The sequence below is a fragment of the Halichondria panicea genome, chromosome 11 (genome assembly GCF_963675165.1).
Source record: "Halichondria panicea chromosome 11, odHalPani1.1, whole genome shotgun sequence".
NCBI classification, from domain to species: domain Eukaryota; kingdom Metazoa; phylum Porifera; class Demospongiae; order Suberitida; family Halichondriidae; genus Halichondria; species Halichondria panicea.
In genome coordinates, this window is record NC_087387.1 from 1466263 (window position 1) to 1488928 (window position 22666).

General features: G+C 40.7%; 5 protein-coding genes across 6 annotated transcripts; 2 read left to right on the forward strand and 3 right to left on the reverse strand.

The window, feature by feature from the left end:
- Positions 1 to 51: 51 nt before the first annotated feature.
- On the reverse strand, positions 52 to 3564 carry LOC135343762 (alkylglycerol monooxygenase-like). Of its 2 annotated transcripts, XM_064540768.1 has the most exons (8): positions 3355 to 3563; positions 2990 to 3269; positions 2600 to 2703; positions 2015 to 2210; positions 1302 to 1555; positions 810 to 1006; positions 477 to 562; positions 52 to 324 (listed from the first exon to the last, which is right to left on the reverse strand). In XM_064540768.1, the coding sequence occupies exons 1-8, from the start codon at positions 3469 to 3471 to the stop codon at positions 227 to 229; spliced, it is 1332 nt and encodes a 443-aa protein (XP_064396838.1). In that variant the 5' UTR covers positions 3472 to 3563; the 3' UTR covers positions 52 to 226. The 2 variants fall into 2 exon arrangements, with proteins under 2 accessions (XP_064396838.1, XP_064396839.1); XM_064540769.1 differs by lacking the exons at positions 52 to 324; positions 477 to 562 and having other exon boundaries at positions 850 to 1006; positions 1192 to 1555; positions 3355 to 3564.
- Positions 3565 to 3595: 31 nt separating this feature from the next.
- Positions 3596 to 5653, forward strand: LOC135343773 (MKI67 FHA domain-interacting nucleolar phosphoprotein-like). Its single transcript, XM_064540781.1, has 4 exons — positions 3596 to 3859; positions 4439 to 4547; positions 4980 to 5092; positions 5352 to 5653. The coding sequence occupies exons 1-4, from the start codon at positions 3644 to 3646 to the stop codon at positions 5541 to 5543; spliced, it is 630 nt and encodes a 209-aa protein (XP_064396851.1). The 5' UTR covers positions 3596 to 3643; the 3' UTR covers positions 5544 to 5653.
- Positions 5654 to 5907: 254 nt separating this feature from the next.
- On the reverse strand, positions 5908 to 7718 carry LOC135343760 (endoplasmic reticulum membrane sensor NFE2L1-like). The gene is made up of 2 exons (XM_064540766.1): positions 7558 to 7718; positions 5908 to 7461 (listed from the first exon to the last, which is right to left on the reverse strand). Exons 1-2 carry the CDS (start codon positions 7627 to 7629, stop codon positions 6028 to 6030), a joined length of 1506 nt encoding a protein of 501 aa, XP_064396836.1. The 5' UTR covers positions 7630 to 7718; the 3' UTR covers positions 5908 to 6027.
- A 146-nt stretch (positions 7719 to 7864) lies between these two features.
- Positions 7865 to 10102, forward strand: LOC135343775 (coatomer subunit zeta-1-like). The gene is made up of 8 exons (XM_064540783.1): positions 7865 to 7951; positions 8032 to 8100; positions 8608 to 8689; positions 8817 to 8908; positions 8995 to 9050; positions 9360 to 9437; positions 9602 to 9653; positions 9901 to 10102. The coding sequence occupies exons 1-8, from the start codon at positions 7934 to 7936 to the stop codon at positions 9985 to 9987; spliced, it is 534 nt and encodes a 177-aa protein (XP_064396853.1). The 5' UTR covers positions 7865 to 7933; the 3' UTR covers positions 9988 to 10102.
- A 257-nt stretch (positions 10103 to 10359) lies between these two features.
- Positions 10360 to 22142, reverse strand: LOC135343756 (TBC1 domain family member 15-like). The gene is made up of 16 exons (XM_064540763.1): positions 21732 to 22142; positions 21380 to 21485; positions 20784 to 20939; positions 20304 to 20460; positions 19821 to 19931; positions 19384 to 19603; positions 18898 to 19068; positions 18421 to 18558; positions 17883 to 17978; positions 17618 to 17720; positions 11922 to 12038; positions 11626 to 11726; positions 11465 to 11564; positions 11145 to 11242; positions 10976 to 11092; positions 10360 to 10719 (listed from the first exon to the last, which is right to left on the reverse strand). Exons 1-16 carry the CDS (start codon positions 21999 to 22001, stop codon positions 10498 to 10500), a joined length of 2283 nt encoding a protein of 760 aa, XP_064396833.1. The 5' UTR covers positions 22002 to 22142; the 3' UTR covers positions 10360 to 10497.
- Positions 22143 to 22666: the final 524 nt, after the last annotated feature.

The window sequence follows — 22666 nt, forward strand, 5'->3', positions numbered from 1 at the left end:
GTGTAAGTTGCATTAATTAGCCTAGTCGTATTTGATCATTGTTGTCCTGTACCAATGTGTTTAATTTCTCATATTCAATATGACACACACACACAAATTTACAGAGGATCATAACTTGGGGATTCAGAAGCATAGTTTATTATACATGACAGCATTTCGGCAATCTACAATAGTAATGACTGTATATATAAATAATTATATTTATATAGCGCAATATTTTTGATTGTCACTGTTCTGTTTTATTTGCTGTCTGTTTGAATGTAATTAGTAGCCATAAGACGAGAGAGAACACACTAACAGCTCTTGTGAAGTGGAGTAGCATCCCTGTGTGGTGGGAGGAGGCGGTTATATATTGTGTGGTGTGGGCGGATGTGCATGTGTGCATGGTGGTAATTTAATTAGATAAAGGTTTCAATTAAGGCTAATAAATGGTATGGGGGTTTACTGTAGTGGTTAAGAGATAGAGGAAAGAATACCTGTGATGACGGTGTGTGGTGTCAGTGCATAGTCCACAGCCAATAAGATAATCAGTCTCAACACCTCGATCTTAGCACTCATGGGACTGTAGAAAATGTCGTGAATTTGTTCACACACATTATGATGTAACGACTACACTATATGTATTAAAAATAGGCACACAATGGCAGTGATACCAGTACTAAATTAAAGGAAGAAAGCTTCGTATACGGCCAAAAATACGCTTGGATCAAGCACAGTTTCTACTTTAGCACCCATGCACAGTGTAAGATACACATACATGCAAGTATAGATGAGATGGAGTGCATATGTTACACTGTGACAACTCTTACTTGAGATCAAACAAAAGCCCAATGTTTGTAAAATAAAGAATCAGGTAAAAAATGACCAACAGGGAGACAAAATAGGGGGCTTTCAGTTTGTCCAGCTCCAGAGATAAGTAGACTGCAGTAGTGAATTGAATGCCGGTGTAGACAGTGAGCCACCACGAAGTAGGCTTGCCAAATCTTGACTTCAAATGTGCGGATACCTAATGTGAGGGAATTATAGACTTGTTTATGTGTTGTCTAGACAAACATACAAACAGAGGCAAACACAATTGAATCACTGCGCAGTCACTACCAACAATGCACAACTTACATAAACAAAGACAAGGGCTGGAAGCAGTTCAATTGAATAGCATAATCTATGTACAAATATTATGTTTCCACTCACACATTTATAAGAGGGGTAGTTAGTTCCCAAGGCTGCATACGCCACTTACTAAAGGATAAACATTCTTGCACATACACGATATGAGTTGTGTATACAGTACAGTCACTCACGGGTGGGTAAGGTTCGGAGTAGACGAAACCCATTCTCCCGTGACCAGGAGTCCAACTGGGAGAGTAGAACAGAAACCTCAACTTCTCCGTAATGCCTTTGTGGGACCATACTCTCCGAATAATGTGAGCAAACACAAAGAACTGAGCATAAATGGGGTTCCAAGTTTTGGGCTGGTGCATTAGTCCATAGTAGACCTTCTCCTTCTCCTCGGCAAATGTTCCAAACATTCGGTCCCAGATGATCAGCACACCAGCTGAAGATGGAGAGTAACGCTCAAATAAATTAATGGTGAAAATATTTATAATAACAACAGTACATGAGGCACAATGTATGTGCGATCAAATAGTTCGGATACTGTAATACTGAAAGCTTTTTGTGTGTGAGGAACTACTGGCAGTTGATAATTTGATAGTCCCTCCTTTATACAAACAAACAGAGCGCGCACACACAATAGCTAGTATATAGAATCAAGATGTCTGTAGCCTAATTTAAATACGTATACCGTATAGTGGGTATATTTTGGGTATAATATTCACGGTTTTCGCTGATTATAGTGATAAGCATGTACTCCAAACAATTTATACCCACGGCTTTAATATTGCATGCATGCATGCTGCAAAAGGCTTTTCCGCGAAAACCTTTCAAACGGTCTTTCCGCAAAAGTTTATACCCGCTATATGGTATACCGTTTGTTAGTGGACCACGCACGCACCATAGTTCTTGTCAATGCAGTAAGGGTTAGTGCCGTGATGCACTCGGTGATGAGACGGAGTGTTGAGGAACCATTCTAGAGGGCCCAGTTTGTTCACTACCTCCGTATGGATCCAGAACTGGTAGAGCAGGTTAAACTGCTTGTGAACCACGTACATTGCAGGTGGCATAAAGAAAGCCATCGGTAAATAGAACATCTGTATAATAAAGATAATAAAATAAATGAGAGCATGGTGGAAATTGAATAAATAATCAAGGGCATGGTGGTGGAAGTTGGTGTCTTAGTTCTCTACCACAAAGGGCGTAGGGAAGGCTGCTGTGTTGCTGCAGTAACCAGGGTTACTAATTAATGTATTAGCTCAGGAATGAGTGAACAACAATGTCAGACACGCTACATGTAAGTGTGTGAATTGTAGGAATGTGCCAATATTAGAGGTTTCAATACTAGATGTAAACCAATTTTCAAGGTACTAAATTTTGGTCAATCCTCGAAAGCCTCGAAAATTTCGTGCCTCGAAAATAACCAGCTATACAATAGTACATTAACTTGCACACAATAGCTAGCTTGCAAGATGTTAAAACTCACCCAAGAGCTGAATCGCTGCATGACAGACTGTCTGAGTGCAGTGGAGAGTGTGTAGTCCTGTGAGCTGTGATGCACTTGATGTGCCGCCCAGAACAGATTGATCTCTGAGATTGAAGTGTGCGGGAAAACAGTTTAATACTCTGACAGAGATTTTGTATCCTACATGTATCAATCTTTGTATGCTATTCAAACTCTCCTAAATGTACAATAGCTCAAACAAAGTTACGAAAAGCGATTACTATAGACCAGGCAATAGATTAAAAGCGTGGAGGAGTACAAAGGCAGTAATTGTTGTAATTCTCTGGGTAAGGAAGACCACACCAATTATCTGCTTCTACAATCAAACTTCATTGAAATACTGTACAATTTTGTTTTGCATTATATATTTACCATGAGCCATCCTGTGGAACCAATAATAGAAGAAATCGATCAAGATCATAGCAATCCACCAGGTAGCCGCAGAGTCCCAGGGCAGGGGATAGAAATAGAAGTTCTCGTAGATCCAGGCATAGATGACAATCTCAAATGTTCCAATAATTGCTCGACCAAACATGAGGAAGGTACCGGCCGTGAGAGAACTGATACTGTCATTGACTCGTGGCAGTGGTTTGTCTTGAAACCATCGCACAACAGCCTCCAAGGCAATCAACACAAAGAAATAGGGCACCACCTACACAGACACAGAGGAGCATGTATGTATAACAGAGCTGCACTGCACTGTATACTCATATAATAGTGATAATAAAACAACTCACTTGTTGAACATAGTCTGGGACCTCACTCAAGTGTTTAAATGAAGACTGGCTTGGTGAAACCAAGTAGAATAAAGGGAAGAATCCTTTGGCCACCTTCAGCACTGCTGTGGAGTTCATTGCGTCCCTCAAGCTCTAAGCAAGTAACAGCCAGTCTCTGAGCCAGTCCACTGTTTGTTGTTTAAGTACGCCCACCTATACACACCCTCACTTTTGCATGTTGCCTAATGCGCACGCGCAAGTGTTCGCCCACGTGGCTTTCACATTTGCTGACTCAGCGGAAAATTTTGAGATGGCAGAGCTAATGGAGAGCAATCCTCTCGTTCTAGTGGATAATGTGCGCAAGAAGAAGTCTAAAAAAGGAAAAATAGAGGAAGTGGAAGAGCCCATGAGGCCAGGGATTGTGTATGTTGGTCGCATTCCACATGGATTCTATGAGAAAGAGATGGAAGGATTTTTCTCACAATTTGGCGAAGTGAAGAGAATCAAAGTATCAAGGAATAAGAAGGTATGGATCAAATAGTGTCATATGATTTGGTATGTACGGCACCGATGTAATATAGCGTGGCAGAGAGAAGGTTAGGGGTAGGTAGAGGCGTTTCCACGTCTGAGCTCTATAATTATGGGCTCTACATGCGATTTAATCTGTTACATGTCACAATTGTTACTATACGAGCTCTTGTATAATGTGTGCACGAATATTTAAAGTAGTTCTCGTTTGGGGGAAACCCCTAGCTGAGGGCCTCCCTTACAAAAACCCACTACAGCTGAGACCTTCCTTGCATGCTGTATCTTATAGCTTGTAGCAAGAGTGCGTAAATATTCATACACTCTTGCTTGTAGGTATCTAAAAGGTCCATAATTATCACACTTTATTCATGAGAGGTTTATTACACTTTATTCATGAGAGGTTTATCACACTTATTCATGAGGTACATGAATATCACAGCCACGTAATTTACAGCTATTATCCCATCCATCCCACTCACAATAGTCAATCCTCCTCATAATAGACACTATGTGTGCGTCTCCCTCTTTCTCTGTCTTTCCCTGATACAGTTGTAATGTCCATTGATTGTTTTTACAGACTGGAAGATGCAAAGGTTTTGCTTTTGTAGAGTTTGCGTGTGATGAAGTGGCCAAGATAGCAGCGGAGACAATGAACAACTACCTCATGTTCAACAAGCTATTAAAATGTAAGTGAATATTCTTATATGTGGTTACACGTGTAACTAGTTCCCAGCCAGACCAAAGAGTTCTATTGTAGTACTTCTATTGTAGTACTGTGTTACCAATATCCTGTATTGCTGTTATTGTGGTTTGACCCTTTTATTAAATATTGTATGGACCCTGAATGCATTTATTGTGGTTTGACCCTTTTATTAAATATTGTATGACCAGTTTTGACAGAGAGCTTTGTTTGGTGGGTTTTCTTAAATCTATTCTGTGAAATCCATCATTCTCTCTCTTATAGTGTTTTACCACTGCATACTATCTGCAATCATACGAATGCACAATGCTATATAGTCCTAGCTGGAAATTTACCGAAACAACGGCATTGTACTTGTAATTGTGGCTACACAATGGCATGTAGTGTTATGGTATCAACCCACTTGCATGTGAGGTAGGCCAGTATGTGGACGGCTCTCGAGTTCATCCCGGGATGATGGGGGGTAGGAGGAGGCTGACAGAACTGAGGGCCACCATTAGACTCAAGAAGGCACAGAGGAAACACAACAAGGTCAAGTTATTTTACTGTCAGCGGTGCAGTATTACACTAGTGTGTGTAGGTGTGCTAACCATCCTGTGAAATGTGAGCTGTTGACCTCAGATAATATTTCTTCACAGGTTCATTTTTAGGGCATCTACTTTGCTATCAAATGTTGTGTTCAGATCTACTAGATTTGTGTATTCATATTTTTGTAAATACATGACTAGGTGCTTCATGTATTTCTAGTACAGTGTGTTTCCTGTAGTGATTGGCAATTTCTCTTCTGCAGGTTAGAAGTGCAGAAGAATACCAAAGAAGAATCTGTCATCTGCTCTCTATTGAGAAAAGAAAGAGAAGAAAACTGGAATCTCTCGGGATTGACTACGAGTTCCCTGGCTATACAAAGTTGGCTGAGAACTCAGGACAACATAAACCGCCCACTCACACAGTTTTTGTAAACTCTGACTCTGATAGCGAATAATTGATTAGAAGATTCTAGATAGAGTCACATGCTTTGGCATGAATACCGTTAATGTTTCCATGTGATGCAACCTTGAATAATCTTACAATGGTTGGTTAGTGATGACTGAACTCTTATGTAACTTATTATGCTCGATGTCATAATTTCATTCCACAAGAACATGATTGTTTGAACAGAGACAGTAGCCACAATGATAAGCCAAGCATTATGTGGCTGCCAAATTCCCATAGGATTTTTGATTAGTTAGGGAGACAAAACTGCATGGCAGCATGTGACCTTTCCGATATTCATGCATGGTGGTCTGACCTCTCTTTAAGTATGGTGTATGCCATTATGTTTGAGTGTCCATGCAATAATAAAATAATGTTGAAAATCACTTTTTTATTCTGTCAAACATAACAGAACGATGCTGCCATGCAGACTATAGATAAACACAAAGAGGACAAATTGAACATGAGGGTTAAAACATTGCTTAATGACAACGCTAATTGACAGAAATAATCTGAGAATTGATCTTGGGAACAAGCAACAATTTGTTGCCTTGGGCAACATGAATGAGATGTGTGTCACGTGACACTGACTGTCCAGAGCTACGACTGTATTTTTTGTACACCCTTCTCTCGGCTGCTAAACTCCTCTCCTTGAGAGACTTTATTTGCGATCGAAGTTGATCGTACCGCGTGTGCAGTTCTGTCTTCTGTTGTCTCATAACCTCTACTTCCGATTCAAGACCACCCACTTCTTCTCTCTTTCTCTTTCGAGCGACTTGAGCAGCGGTCTTGTTCTTTCCTCGCCGACGCCACTCTTTCATAAATGCCACCTCAATATCGTTCAGTTTAGCTAGGTCCAACAGATGGTTGAACTCTTCGACAGGCATTGAGATCAATTTACTACGAGAAGTGGGCTTGCTTGGAGTGGAAAGGTTGGGTACCAGCAGCTTGTGTATAATGTCATCTTCATGCTTTCCAAACAAAATTGTGCTCTTTGTTTTCGTTTGCTCTGCAGATGGACTCTGTTTTGGTTTTGGTTTTACATAATCATCGTTGTCAGTAGAACTCGGAGATGGAGCTTCGTAACTAGTTTCTGGAGAAGAGGGATACTGCGGAGACATCATCGTCACTGGTTCAGGAGAATCGTTAATTCTTTTCGGAGGTGGCGGAAGAAAAAGGTCCATATCGAGGTTCAAAGAAGAGCCCCAAAGTTGTTGTAAGTTATTCTCCTCCCAGGGCGAGTCTTGGTTCATTGGTGAAGATACTGTAGCAGCGCTTACTGGACTGCTTTGTCCGGAGGTGTCAGTCAGCAAACTATCGGTGGACGGGGCTGGATACAATCTAGGCTGCATCCGGAAGTCATTGACGAACGGATCAACTTGTTTTTCGGTATTCTGAAACACATCCATCGAAGATTCTTTGGAAACAGCTTCTCCCCAAATTCCAGTGGAATTGTCAGTAATGTTTTCATTCTCGACTGGTGCAGAGTTTCCGTAACTGAACTGAAGTGGCTGATCAGGAATTAAATAATCAGGTGCAGCTTCTTGTTTAAGAAAAGGATTCGCCAATAGCGCTGACAAATCAAAATCGAGTTTGCCTGGGATGGTGTTATCAAAAGAAAAAGTATCCTTTTCAAACGGATTGAAAATGTTGCTTGCATCTTTTTGAGGGATGAAGTTGTTCGATGATGTGGTTTGGATTATGTTCTCGTTGTCCACTGGGTATGCTTGAATATTAGGGTCATAGTAATTGTTCTGCTGTGGGACAGTGGCAAAAACATCAGTATAGGTGCTCAAATACTTCCACGATTTGTCCATAGGTATGTCGTAAGTCTTTGGTCGAGAATAGTCATTTCCGAAGGAATGCGTCTGCTTGTTTAAGTATGCAGTATCGCTCCCAGAGCCAACTTGTTTCAGTGTGTTGAAAGCCTGCAATAAAAAAAACATGGTTAAATTCCTGACAATATAAATCTATAACAATGCTAAAGTTGCATGATTTCATCAATATTATTTGAGTTATCTCACCTTTGTAATTTCACTATCCTCTGGTTGAGGTTTGATGATAGGCTGAGCCAGTAGAGGGCCTGTAATGACCATGATTTTGCTTGCTTGATTGAGCTTGCAATAGCTGCAGAGACACTAGAGTAACACTACTTTCTGCAGAGAATTGTTTTACACTTCAGCATGGACATGCAGTTTATAACAGCAGCTACGCCCCCTCAATTGTTGTTTTACGGGATTATACGGTAAGTTTCCTGATAGATTTTTCTAGGGATGACGTATTTGTTGCTATATATAGAATAACGGATGCAGCAAAAATGTGTGAAACGTCACCATCAAGGCTTGTGACGTCAGAGATCATGTCTCTAATTTTTTGCTTACTCAGCACTTTTTCACCAAAATGGAGCCACTAAATCCTGTAAGTTTCTATAGCCATAAGAGCGACTGCTATGTTGCTCATCTATTGTCATAGTTATTGTATATAATGCCTATTACCAGGAGCCGTCTCTGTTGTCTGTAAAAGCCATTTTAATTCTGGATAATGATGGAAAGAGGCTTGTTTGTAAGGTAGTCGAATACTGTACTCTGGTAGCTAGTGATACTTCTAGTTGCATGTGCATATGCATAGTAACTTCACTGTAGCTTTACTGCATTCATTTAATTTTATACGTGTAATTTTGTATACCGTACTTATTCGATTTAAAGCGACCCTCCAAATATGCGACATCCTTGATCTTTTCCAATTTTCTGACCTCTAAAAATAGCGACTGCAGCGTTCACAATTATTTTTTTATGTCGTGTCCTAAATAGAGGTCAACCACAGCCTCGATTCCAGGCCGCAAGAAACAATGTAATTTAAGCGGCCTATAATCGAGGACAGTAGAATAACCTCCAATTAGATGCGACCCTCTAAATATGCGACACCAGGACTTCAACATAATTTTTCAACCTCCAAAAGAAACGACCTCTGGCTTTGTAATTATTTAAAAGTGTCGCTTTAAATCGAATAAGTACGGTAGTTTACTTGTCATGAATCTTTTTAATGCCCATTTTTATTGTCTGCGCTTTATACAGTACTATGACGACACGTTTCCTACACTGAAGGAACAGACTAAGTTCGAGGAATCACTTTTCAACAAAACCAAACGCTCCAATGGTACATCTGAATCTTGATGGAGCCTTTTTAGCTATTGCATACAATATCCACTAGATGTTGTCAGAGCAGGCAAATCATTATTCAGTTATTGTGTGGTATTCTGCTCTGACTGTTTTATCCCTCTCAGATGAGATCATCATGCACGAGGGCGTGACAGCTGTCTACAAGGTCAACGTGGACTTGTTCTTTGCCGTGTTGGGTGCTCAGAATGAAAATGAGGTACGTTATTTACGTTCGGTTTAGGAGCTCCACAAATGTCAAGTGTCTGTAATAATTATGGTGTATATGCCCCCCTCCTCACACAGCTGATGCTGGTGGGTGTCCTGAATGCTCTCTACGACTCAATCAGTCAGTTGCTACGGTAAGTGTGGCTCTACTAATGTTTAAGTATTACCGTATAGCGAGTAATTTTCGTTGGTGCACGTTTTCGTATGAACTACCTATTAAATAATTTAAAGTTTAAATATTCATACAGCTCAGGATAGTGACGTTGAATCTATTGCGGTAGAATAATTTCTAATTTTCGTATGATGCTCCTCAATACAAAATACGAAAATAGCCTGCTATATACAAATGTATGGTATTTGATTTTACTCACAATCTTGCTTATTTAGAACAATTATATTTTTGTGTCCCATAATATTGATATAACTATGTTGCTTTTGTGTAGGAAGAATGTTGAGAAGAGAAGTCTATTACCTCACTTGGAGTCTCTGTTTCTCATCGTAGACGAACTGGTCGAATGTGGGTGAGTACTATCTGTGTGTGTGTCTCTCTAGAGGAGGTACGACATGAGTACCTCGATTTAGCAATTAGCCTTTGCGATAGCTTGGGCAGATAAGAGTATCTGCCTTCCCTGTATATATTGGTGCAAGATGAGGATTATAATTATATAATATATATTTTTCACAGAGTGATTGTTGAAACAGACCCACAGGTCATTGTACAGAGGATAGCAACCAAGGTACACTATGCACTATAATTTATTGGTAGAGCTTGCCTGAGTAAAGATTCGTAATTATGGTTGCATGGATTATGGATGGATGATTAGCCTCGGTCCCAGGTCAACTTTTATGTAAAAATTCCACCTGGCCCGAGGCTATGTCTATTAGTATAAAGTAAAGTGTAGTCTGATGTGATTGCCTACTATAACTGGACACACTCTATTTTTTTGTGGACGGGTAGCTTTTACTTTGTTTCCCGGCCTGCAGATTGACGACAACCCCTTCTCTGAGAGTGCCATGAAACAGGTGTTGCAGTCGGCCAAGGAGAACATCAAGTGGTCGCTCCTCAAATAAACTGAAACTCTCTAGATATGATATTATTATGCTCAACATTGCAATATTCAACTTGTACAAATTGTTTTTGAAGGCTAAGAATTAAAGCTACAATAATACATGAGAGTGTACATCACACCCATGGCATTCTGTTACGATTTCTATGAGCGTTTTATTACAAATCATTCTATGTCTATAAAAATTAATATTTGCCGTTGAGTTTGGTTAAATTAGGCCATGCCCATTTAACAGTTTGTACTGCATTCACGTTCAGCGTTTAGTTACAAATGATTCTATGTTTAATATTTGCTGTTGAGTTTGGTTAATAATCGTAGGGTATTTGGGGCGTGGTCACGATATTGGCCATGCCCCGTTTGTACTGCATTCACGTTCACACTGATAGGGATGAATATATTTGATAAAACTGTAATCGTTGGGTTACAAAAAAAACAGCAATATTAATGCTATATAACTGTGCTTTCAATAACTCCCTGTAAGAATAAATATATGCTATGTGTGCACACTAGTGTGTCAGTTGCTGGGCACTGCCCGCATGTTAGGGTCACACACGATAGTGTCCTCAGTTCTCCGAACAGCTGCACTCCCGGGGATCGGCCGAGAGGGCAAAGGTCGAATCAGGAGTGGCTGAAGGTCTTCGGGTAAACTTCGACAGCTTCCCATTTGCCGGCAAAGTGACTCAGCAGTTTCCAGTAGGGAGTTGACGGGGAGCTGCTTGGAGAGGCCGTTGATGTGCTGTGTGTGTGTGTGTGTGTGTGTGTGTGAGGGTGTGTGTGTGGGTGTGTATGTGTGTGATGTGTGTGGGTGTAGGGAGGAGCTAGTAGTAATGTGCTTTTAGTGCTCTGAAACTACAGTATATGATAAATTAAGGGGATTCGAAGCACACACATGGAGTAGTTTTAGACATACATGTAACTATTGCTATAAAATTGTCTGATTCGTTATTTATAAGTACCGTACCGCAAACTGTGCATATATAATTATATTATACCTGTAAAATGTCGCTAAAGTCGTATCGGTCATTTTCGAGATCTTTCTTCTCACGCTGTAGAATAGCCAGAGCTATGAATAGTGAAAAGTCCGTGGAAAGGAAGTTGGTCCATGTCACCTGAGTGTCACATGATGAACACACAGCTATCACATGATCTGTACACACTTACCTCCCATATCTTGTAGATGTCTTCATATGAAAATTCTCGTTTGAAGTTGACGAGAAGCCAGCGGAAACAAAAGTACAAGTTGTGCGTTTCTTTCTCCTCTGCAAAAAACAATTGGAGCGCATAATTATAAGTGCGTGCATGCATGTACTCAACAGTAGATAAGAGTCTACTGAATAAATTATGTGGGAGACTAGAGCCCGGCAAACTGGCAGACTAACCAACCAATAGAAGCACAGCACAAAGATTCTAATAAGATTTTCAAGAGGTCAAAAAGGATATACAACATAAAATACGAAGTAAGGACGAATGTACATACTCACTCAAGAAACTGTAGAAGTCTGGATCAGTGATATTGAGAAGTGCTCTGAGTTGCTTGAGTCTCTGTCGCATTCCGGCCTGGCTCAACTCAAAGTGGTGGCCCTGAGATTACAAGAGATTACTATAAAATACAGGAGATTACTGATAGTTTACTAGTTCATACCACAATTTCCATGAGTCCAGCAAAGCACCAGAAAGCGTCGACCTCGTTATCCATAATGCTGAGCAGTGGGGCAAGTAGGTCACTCATTCCTTGAACATAACCTAGTCAGTATAAGGGGAAATTATAAGTACAGCTAGTTACCTGTGCATTATGTCATGTGTACATATAAGTTACCTGTGCATTATAATATAATTATGTCATGTGTACATATAAGTACAGTCAATTACACACAGCCACTACGTACAATCCCTGATCAGGGGAAGTCCCTAGCTGACATAGGGGGAGTCCCCACTTACCTAGATCAAAATTGTACATGACATAGGTCCGGAGTATATTTTCCAGCTGAGTGAGCTTGGTGCTAGTGACATCATTGTACATTTCCAATTCTCTGTCAGTGCGCAAAACATCCTTATCTGTAGAAACAAAAGATCGATAAATTCTTTCCAGTCAACTGTGTATAAAAGACGACCATTCAGGCAGGTATTGTTTATAAACAGTCTTTACCAGTGCCTCGTGCTGTTATTGGGGGAAATTTCTAGGTAAGCCGCCTCTTAGAGATATTTTTGTCTTGATTTCATATAATTATGCCTCGGTGTGCATGCGCAAGTGATGTATCTACGGTAGCTATAGTGTGCTGTGTAAATGTAAGTGTAGGTAGGATAAATGAACTGCAAGTTATATAATAGTTAGACACTGTTTAGGAAGTTTCTACATGATTTAGAAGCCCAAAGGGCTGGTTGTAGTATCCCGAATGCAGTGAGGGTTCTACTAGCCCTGAGGACTTCTAAATCATGTGGAAACTTCCTAAACAGTGTCTAAGCATTTTAGATCATAGCATCAGTATTTAGCCAATCAGATTTATCTAATCTTTGCTACATGATTTTCTAAGTGGAGTACATGATTTTCTAAGTAAGTACTAGCCTCGATTCCAGGCCGCTAAGAGAGGGCCTGGTATCGACTGTTTGCGCATGCGCCACCTATTACCCAGAAAGTGGGTAATTCGGATACCATTGTATTTTGCTCAGTAAAACAATGACGTCACAACGAACGGAAGTGGATTGAAGAAAGTGGATAGAAGAGCCCGTGTGATAGCATTCTAATAGCTACCCTTAGCCTACTATGTTAACAAAGGACTCACAGCAACAGTGTGGATAACAATCCTCTGAACGGAGGGGAAGGCTGACAATAGCCTATATGGATAGGCCACGCCCATCTGACACTAACCTTGGTGAAAGTCGACTCTATCAGAAAGAAATTGCTGCTGTAACCAATACAGCTCTGTCTCTAGCTAGCTAGCTATATAGCTCAGTGTCTGACTTTATGAAGAGTATTCTTTGTCGGTATATGTTATTCAGGATATAATTCGGGTAAAAATTCAGTTTAATGGGAAACATTACGGGAATATTATCCAATAATTTTGCGCATGCGCAAGCAGTCAGTAGCAGGCCTAATTGTTTAGGCCTTGTGAAGGAGGCTAAGTAAGTACATGATTTTCTAAGTTGGATAGAACACTTCCTTCAGCCAATCAAATTGCAGTATTTATGGCAAACATGATCTAAAGGCTTTTAGTAACATTTTCTATTTGTGGATTTGCAAAAATGCTTCGTTTGAGTTATGCCTACTTGGAATGCCATTGCAGCCTTTTCAGAAGAGTACGTAGCAAAAACTTGTCCATGCATGGAGTGTTGCTACTCTACTTAGCTCTGTACTAGAACGCTAGCTATTGGTATAGCTGCAAGAGTGAGAAGGGAACTGCAAGGCTCTGCTGATGCAGCATAAATGGACGTGGCCCATCTATAGATGCAGCCATTACTTTGTACTTTAGGCATCTTTTTAGTATCAATCAAGTCGATTGTTTCCCACTCTTTGAGTTTCCCTGCTATTACAGATTAGCCCTGCATGTACTGGACTTTGGAATCTTTGCAACACACATAGAGTAGAGCCTTTTAGTGGCAATGTAAACTGTGGTCAAACAATGTAAACATTGTTATGTAATCATCATTTAATGGATTGTAGCAGATTTGAAAAGTCTCAGTATAGCTAGCTATGGCCTATTCATGTGAAGAGAAGAGATCTAAGTCATACCAAGGGCGTATAATACTCCTCAGATTTAAGATGGAGAATGATCTACCAAGTAGAAGTAGTTGGTCTACCCAATAGAAAGGTAGCTGCTAATCTCCTTGTGGATCCATCTACAGTGCATAGAACAGTGTGTCTATTCAGAGCTACTGGGAACGTTAAACCTAGTCAATATCCTCCTAATCAGGGAACTGCTAAACTCACTGCTATAGATAAAGTGATGATAGTGGCTGTGCAAAAATCTATGATATGTGTACATACAAATTATATAATACTAATCTACTAATGGATGCATGGACTGCTAAAAATGTGTTTGGGGTATCACCCAGGTATCTCGTGGATCATACGGTTGTTTCTATAATCTGGGAGTGTTCTTCTACGATCGATATTTTCATATTTCTCATTTCCATACCTGGCGACGGGGTTTCATCGCTACTTAGGCACTGGCAAGGTTTACATAGATCTATATCTTGGTCTACAGCATAATGCCAAGGAATCAACATTGAAAAAGCTACTGAGCATGGGTGCCCCAAAAACGATATCCAGTCACCAGTTCTTCTCAGCGTACTTGCCGTATTCTTGTCAACAAGTTTAGCGTATAAGGCAATGAAGCCAATTAACATGATTACCGCACACCCACACTGAATTATTGGCCATATTTTACGTTTGTGTTTACGACAACAGCTACAGAAACATTTTGTGTAGAAGAATATGCTGGTATAAGCAATGATGACAGTTTCGAGTACGGTAGCACTTAAAAGCCCCCCCATTGTTGAAGCAGCCCCTGAAAAATCTAGTACAATCGCGTAACATACTGCAGTAAAGTTACGGCTATCGATAAAATCAGAGCAGTTGGTAATGGGAAGCTGAGTATAGTTATCATCAAAAATGTAACAATCACGACTAGCATCGCATGAAAGGTCTGAATCCACAAAGAATAGATCCACTCCAGTTGCAAAACAGAATCCGAAAAACAGTAGCACTTTCATTGCAAGCATAAAATGAAGGAGATGTGCCGATTCCACAACAGAATATTCATTGATGAATAATCGCTCACGCCCAAATCTATCAGCAGTAGTCCTCTGTGGAAACTCCCGAACGAGTCCCAATTTTCCTCCAAACAATAGTTTAACTAGTGAGTTACCACAGTTCAACACAGAAAATATTATAAATTTGACCATTTTGTCAATAATAGCATCATCTGATTTTGGGTTTTTTTTAACAGTAAATCGAGTAGTACCATAAGTGGCTGAATGCTCAGTAAGTTGCGAGGGGGAATTGTACTCAGGCTTGCACCTGTAACATCCTCGTATGGAATGACAAATGTGGTGTGAACTTGAGCACTCTTCACAGCTTTTACAATCTTGGCATTTTAGTCGACCGCATGCATGGCAGTGGCATTTGGGACACTGACACGAGTTCTCAAAACGTTCGCTATTAAGACAGCACAAGCATAAGTAAGAGATTACCAATATGATAATAACAACGATAACCAATATCCAAACAACAAGAATGGGAATGATATCCAAAAACAGATAAAAATCTTCAGAACAACTGTTTTCATCTAGAATTCCTGAGCAGCGTTGGAAGACCATTGTATGTAGAATCCTATGTTATAGTTAAACTGCGCCTCGTGGTTTATCAGATTACTCGAGCGTGTAAATCAAATATACCACTCGAGGCCATAGTTTAACTGGCTTGTACTATGTTTAGAATTGTACTACTATGTTTAGCTACTTCCTGTCATGCTTCTTCAATGAATATGCTTATAACTACTGTTTGACGTCACTGTTGCTATAGCTATGCAATGAATTTGCTATCTTTTTAAAAAGCAATGGCTGATTCAAGCAAGCGTCTATGATTCAAGCAAGCAATTGTGAAGGCTGTGTTTCTGCATCTTTATAGAAGGCACTTCAAGAAAGTACACTGGTGCTACTTGTCTACAAAGAGTGCAAATGTACCCGAAAATATCATTCCACAAGCCTACTGTACTGGCCCAGTGCAGTGCAGTCTCTTTAGTCTGAGAAACACTTGGCAGTCTGGACCCTTCTTACTGCTCCTGGTCCCATGCACCAATGTAATAAGCAGGTTGTGACAACCAATGTTGAAAGTTGAAAAAAAGCAACACAAACAAACCAGTATCGTTCGGTTCACGGAGTTCTTCCAAATTTGCCTCCTTTTTGGAACTATTCATAGCTCGAACTTGGCTCTTTTTATGTTGACTAAAATCATTAGTAGTCTGTTTTGTATTGAATTCTCTCTAGCTCTAATATTGCTAATATTGATTGAATTGAGTAGTGTGTCATTGTTTTAATTGAAACAGTGTGTCAATTTTGTTGCAAAGGTGGGATACTGTATTCAGTTCTAGCTGTACATGTAGTTTGACCACAAGCTATGGTATATGGCAGTTATACACTAGGGTATAACTGCCATATACCATGGCTGTGGTCAGACAGGTTGTATAAGTAGTATAAACTACAACTGAAGCCTTTGATCTTTGGTGCAACCATAGTACAAAGTAACTATAATTTTGTTCTGCATGGATATATACATACTTGTCTTTTATAGAGGGGGTCCATAGGCACGTGCGACTTATTCCTCTAATAATAATTATGAATATCAGACTAGCTGGCACATGCGACTTATTCCTCTGATAATAATTATAGACTAGCTGGCACATGCAACTTATTCCTCTGATAATAATTATGAATATCAGACTAGCTGGCACATGTCACAGCAAGTGTGCATAATGAATTTTATATATACCCCACTTAGCATCTATAGGTGCATGGGGTTTAAATTCCAGCCCAGAGCACACATGCACTGATTGATGAATAATAACCATCAAAAAGGGGCGAGGCTCGCTAGACATTCTTATCTATAATTTTTGCGCATGCAAGGCCAGTAACCTGACTTTGATTAGAGTTGTGAGCCATATTATAGTTTATATGTAGTGTTTTGAAAATCTAATCAATAACAATAATTATCAAGAGTATAAATTATGATAGAGAAGAGAGTATCGAACGTAGGCATACTGTATTTTTTGTGCCACAAGCAGTTGTTAATAAAACCACGTGAAGGGAGTAAGATATAGTCTCACAAGTAGCTGTCAGAAGGGGGAAAGGACGTCTGGTCGAACCCGCCACTTTTCCATGATACTCAGGAATGTGATATGTGTATAAATATCATTACCGTTGTTATATCACGAGACTATAATTGAGATAAATGTCAAATGTTGTCAGAACACGTCATAATACTGAACAAAATTAATGTTTAAAAAGAAAAGCACAGTATTTTTTAATAGTCTGCGAAGAGTATTGTTCTCTACAAGAAGAAAGAATAGTACAGAGTCCCACTACAGAACACATTGTTCCCTCAAGAGCTGCTCCCAGACAAACAACACGTCTCTAGATCTACACACATTTCTTTCAAAACTTTTTGTTTGGGTTTAAGCTGGAACAGACAAACAGTCTGACACACACACAGTCAGCTTTACCGTATCCTCGTGCGGCTACACCTCGAGGCATAATTATGATGGTACAGACCACAATTAAATTCCTCATGCTCTAAAGAGACTGCAATGGCATTCAAAGTAGAGAACAATAAAGCTTTATTTTGCAAATTAATATAAAAAAAAACGTTACTAGAAGCCTATAGAAGCTCTTACTTGGGCTTCATTGATCAGTGAGCAGCTGTAGCAGCTAGCCTAGACAGACACACTACCATATACCTCGCTTGCGCATGTGCACCGAGCCATAATTACTACGCATACCAATAAACTATACACGTACTGTACATGTACAATCCTGTATGTGGCATTCATGCTCCAGCAATTCAAAGCAAGCTACATGTACATCAATTTTTAACGACACTCTTCATATCCGGAAACAGTCTAAGACTAAAGAGAACGTACTGATAAGACGTTTTGTTTCCCTCCACTTTGAGAACCGACTCTCCTGATCAGGTGTGAACGCTTCCCATTGCCTCTTCATACGCCAGTAGTCCTCCTCCCTCGTCTGTGACAGTGTGAGGGTAGTGTGCATGTGGAGTGGGCATATTGGTGGAGAATGGTATATACTACATAATTATATATACGTACATGTAAGAGGTAAGTTTCTACTTCAAATTTTTATGGCTATCCATTTTCAAGTTACAATGAAAACAGTATCCTAGCTCACCACTCTTAGGTCCATTCTCTCTATGTCAGTGTCTCCAAATGGCATGTAGCCAAGCAGATACTTCCATGCTTCTTTGCGGAGTTTCTCCTCTATCCCCTGTGAGGTGTGTGTGTGTGTGTGTGTGTGTGTGTGTGTGTGTGTGTGTGTGTGTGTGTGTGTGTGTGTGTGTGTGTGTGTGCACAGGGTTTGATAAAATTGATAGCATAAGTATTGATGGCCAGAGAATACACAAGACAATCAATAAGACAGGGAGCATTCATACAAGCTTAGATTCACAGTGTCACATAGATCATCTTCTTAATGTGGCAATGTCTACATACATACATACATTAGTACAACCAGTAAATAGGATTGACAGTGCTTCATGGTCGATCATTACCCACTCTTTGAGTTTGCATGCAGCAAATTGAAAAAATGTTCATCATGTGTCTAAAACTAAGGTACTATTGTATGTGTGTTCACAAATGTTCATACATGATAGCAAATGACTCCTTTATTACCAAATAGGGTATAATGTGATAACGAGGTAATAACTGACCCCGTACATGACCCTCCCTCTGAATCTGAGCTCCTTCTCGGGTGTGATCCTCCCCCAGTCGTCACGGAAACACTCCCACTCATCCACAGAGACGGGTGGCTGGCGAGGATGGATGGCAGGACGCACTGGGAGCTTGCCCTGTGAGGTGTGTGAGTGTGTGTGTGTGTGTGTGTGTGTGTGTGTGTGCGTGTGTGTGTACGTGGTGTGTGTGTGTGAGAGAGAGAGAGAGGAAGAATGTTAATCTAAAGCAATAAGCTAAGGTCTAGTGTCTGTCAGAGCAATTTATAAAATGAAAGATTTCCCTGAATTAATTGAATAGCCTCCTACACAGGCCTCTCGACCAAGCAATTAATAAGGAGCTTGAAGTATCAACCGAAGTGGGTGTGGGGACGAGACTAGTATTAGATTCAAAAGGCAAGTAGTTGGTTGTACAGTGTAGGGTGGAACTATAGCAACATGACAAGCTATCAATCTCACCCTAATGTCAGTGATGATTTGAAAGTCAGAGATGAGAGATGCCTCAGGGTCATCAGGGGATTTCCCCTTACCCCCGGCTTGTGGGGGTGGGCTGCGACCAGACTTCATGTCACTCAGTACCACAGTCTGTATAGTCTCTTCAAGGTCATCGTTCTCTGTGCCCGGTCGCACCTACAGGAACATGTGACATGCACACTTGCTATTGCATGTATATCTGTTGCTACATGTACATACGTAAATATACACAAAGCAATGGATTTTTAACCAGCCCCAAATCATCAATTAAAATCTTGAAACTAGCCACTCTTGATTGAACGCAATTTTAATCAATCATTGAAATAATAATAATTATGTAAGTCCATTTGCCTTTGCTTTCTTCAAAACTTGATCAAAAAGCTACTAAATTATTGGAAATTATTTATGGGCTCTCAAAGTTAGCTAGTGACACAGGGCGTACTGCATAATTATATACGAAGTAGCACTTACATCCAATAGTTTCTTGTCTGGCAGTAGATGTTGTCTCACGGCTCTGGTGATGCCCACGAATCCAGACACTGCATCTTGGAGCAGGTTCTCCACGCCTGGCTTGTTTGGTTTGCTGTTCTGTAGGGCCGGGGAGTCCGTCTTTGTCTGAGGGGGGGCGAGCTTGGAACGGGAGGATTTGTTGAATGTGGTTACTCGATATAGAAATGGATTAGTGGAGTCCCTGCAAGCATGGAGATGTGTAACCATGGAGATAGGAAGTACAGAATTATAAATTTTCAGCATTTCGATTTACTAGTATTTACACGAACGGATTTATTTGAATTTGTACAATCAAAGTATGCTAATCCGCCAGTTTCAGAGCAAATGACATGTTTTATAACTGCCATAGGCTACAAATGACATGTGCTAGCTTTAGGCAACGTGTTGTTGGTGTGTACCTGATGAGGTAGGTGTATCTCTGCAGGGACTGAATGAGTCCCCCCGTCCCTCCATCGTGGAAATGGAGGGTGGGCAACTCACGGCCGTCGGTCAGGAAGAATGTCAGACACCTGTGCAACAGAGAACACGTAATGTTATAACCACAAGAGCACCGTTAGCAAAACGTATAGACTAGAATTTCTATTCTGAAATGAGATGACTCAGTAACAGTATACGTAGGTACAGGGTTCAACACTAACATACATCTTTGTACTTTATGTACCGTATAGTGGGTATATTTAGAGGGTATAAACGTTTGCGGAAAGACCAATTAAAAGTTTTTGCAGATTTAATTTTCGCAGCCTTTCGGCAGCATGCATACATGCATGTGATATTAAATTCGTGGAAATCGCAAACATTTATACCCTCAAAATATACGGTATCAAGTTCTATTGTACACAACTGACAGTTGCAATATTGAAAGCTAACACGATCTCACTCACTTCTTTGACTGACTGGATTCTTTAATTGAGTGTATTTTCGAAATAGGGAAATTGACGGTGTCTGCCCTGGGGTGCTCCTTGGAGGTGAGGCGTGTGGGTGTGGTAGTGGACACTATACCAGTCACCCGTGCATCTCCGTCTGATCTGTACCGTACACCTGAGGGTATAGTGATACATGTACATGTGGTTACATGTGCCGTAGTATTACTTTATGGATGAGGGAGGGGAAAACATTGCAATTGTCCAAACACTTAGTGAAGGCTATCAAAATTAAACGGGAGATCTTTGGTTGTTATTTGAAAACGAAATCTGCTTACTTATCTTTACTGGACATACATGTACCCATGCATACAGTTAGAAGCATATGCTCCTGGTACAGTATACACACGTACATACACACACACACGTGTACACAACATTGGTTTATCAAAAATCACAAATCAAAAATACCATGCAAAAATCAACAAACTTTAATCTCACCTTGATCCTTGATATGCACATGTGACTGTGTTGTTGGGCTGGTTGCTTGGTTACCAGGGGAGCTGAGTATCGAGTCAGGGCCCTCTAAGTTAGAGAGCTTGTAGTCTCTATCGGGATACTTGAGCTCCTGAGAGTCTATCATCTCAGGTGGCTCCACTGGGGGGGGGGGGGGGCATATAATTATACTTAGAGGGAACACATGGACCCAGAGACTATTACTGCCCAAGTTTATATTGACAGCTCTGTCAGAGAGGTCCATTTGTACCAACAAGGAGTAATATATGCAACTTGGAGGATAAGTTTTATAAGACTTGGGGCTCTAAGATCAAAGATGTTTTTCAAAACAACTGTTAATTTATGCAGTGTGCGTGTGGAGTTGTCCCCTGTGCCAGGATCTAATTGGCGCCGCCAATCAGATCGTAGATTGTAAAACGTCATTATCAACCCACTGTTAATTACGCTGAAAATAGGCTCACAAGCTCAACAGTTATGATATTTAATTATTGCGATCAGGTATATATCAATAGATCTAGACTGGGGGTGGCTTAGAGCTACAGAATAACATGTAGACAGACTGATTATTACCCGGCCCTCACCTATCTCGTCGACCATGGCCCAACCGTCGGCCTGTGCTGAGTAGAGGGAGGCCACGTCATCGTGAGACAAGTCATTTGGCTTCCAGTTCAAGTAGAACTCTGTACCCTACAAGTACACGTACACAAAGGAGGGGGAAGAACCTTTCATTGATTATACAACACAAATAGAAACTAATGCAGTTCACAACAAAGTATTAAGCATGCATCAGATCACACACGCAACACTACATGTACTGCAACTAATGCTGGTCAAAGGTAAGTTTACAAATCTTCAACGACCATCATTGTATAATTATACAATGCGACTACTAATTTCCATGCTGTATCCACGTCCACCATTTAATATATGCACCTTGTCTGTGATTCGTACCACTCCGCAAATTTTGAGTTCAAAACCAGCAGCTGACAGTTCGGCAGGTATGTAGATGTACACCTCATGGACTTCGTACACTACCACCCCCGGCTGACCACCAGACGTCTCAATCTCATAGTGGACCTGACCTCCGGAACTCGGCTTGCTGGGTGCACTAGCATTGGCACTGGGGTAGGTAGCACTGGGGTAGGTAGCACTCGCATAGGACCCAGGGGTAACTTCTTGTTTAAACTTGTTTGCAGCAGACATTGATAACGTTTGGTGGATTTGTGATTGGACAGTACTTTCTCAGACGTTAGTTGGCTTTGATATCAGGTCACTGATGCAATTTGGGACCGCGTGGTTACAGTCTAGAACTAACTCTTGCTTGATCATGTGTCTTCTATTGGAACTATAAATTATTGTTATTGCAACGCAGGGGGCGTGGCACGACCCTTTCAACTTTTACCACAACACATGAAGTCACTGTCACATGTGGTAGACTAGAGTCTCTCATATCACCAGAACAAGTGATAAGGATCTCCCATATCCCCTGTTTCACCAGCATGACTTTCTGTGGCTACAATAGAGAGCACTTTAGAGATCATTTTGAAGAAGGTAAACTTGACAAAAATTCATTATGACATACACGTACACATACACGACACATACATGCAGGTACTTACGTGTGTGTGAAATGTGGACACCAGTTGTTTGAGAGCACCCGTAAATTCGATCACCCCTCCGCCTGGCCCGCCTTCTCCAAGACTGTGAGCCCAGAGAGTGTAAGAAAGGAACAAGAGACGGCCACTGCATTCAGAGTATCCTGTGGTCAATGTGGGCAGAGGCTGGGACACGAGTTTCTGCATGATGGGCCAAGTCGTGAACAATCAAGGTTCTGAATAACATCTTCCACCCTGTCTTTCAAACAAAAG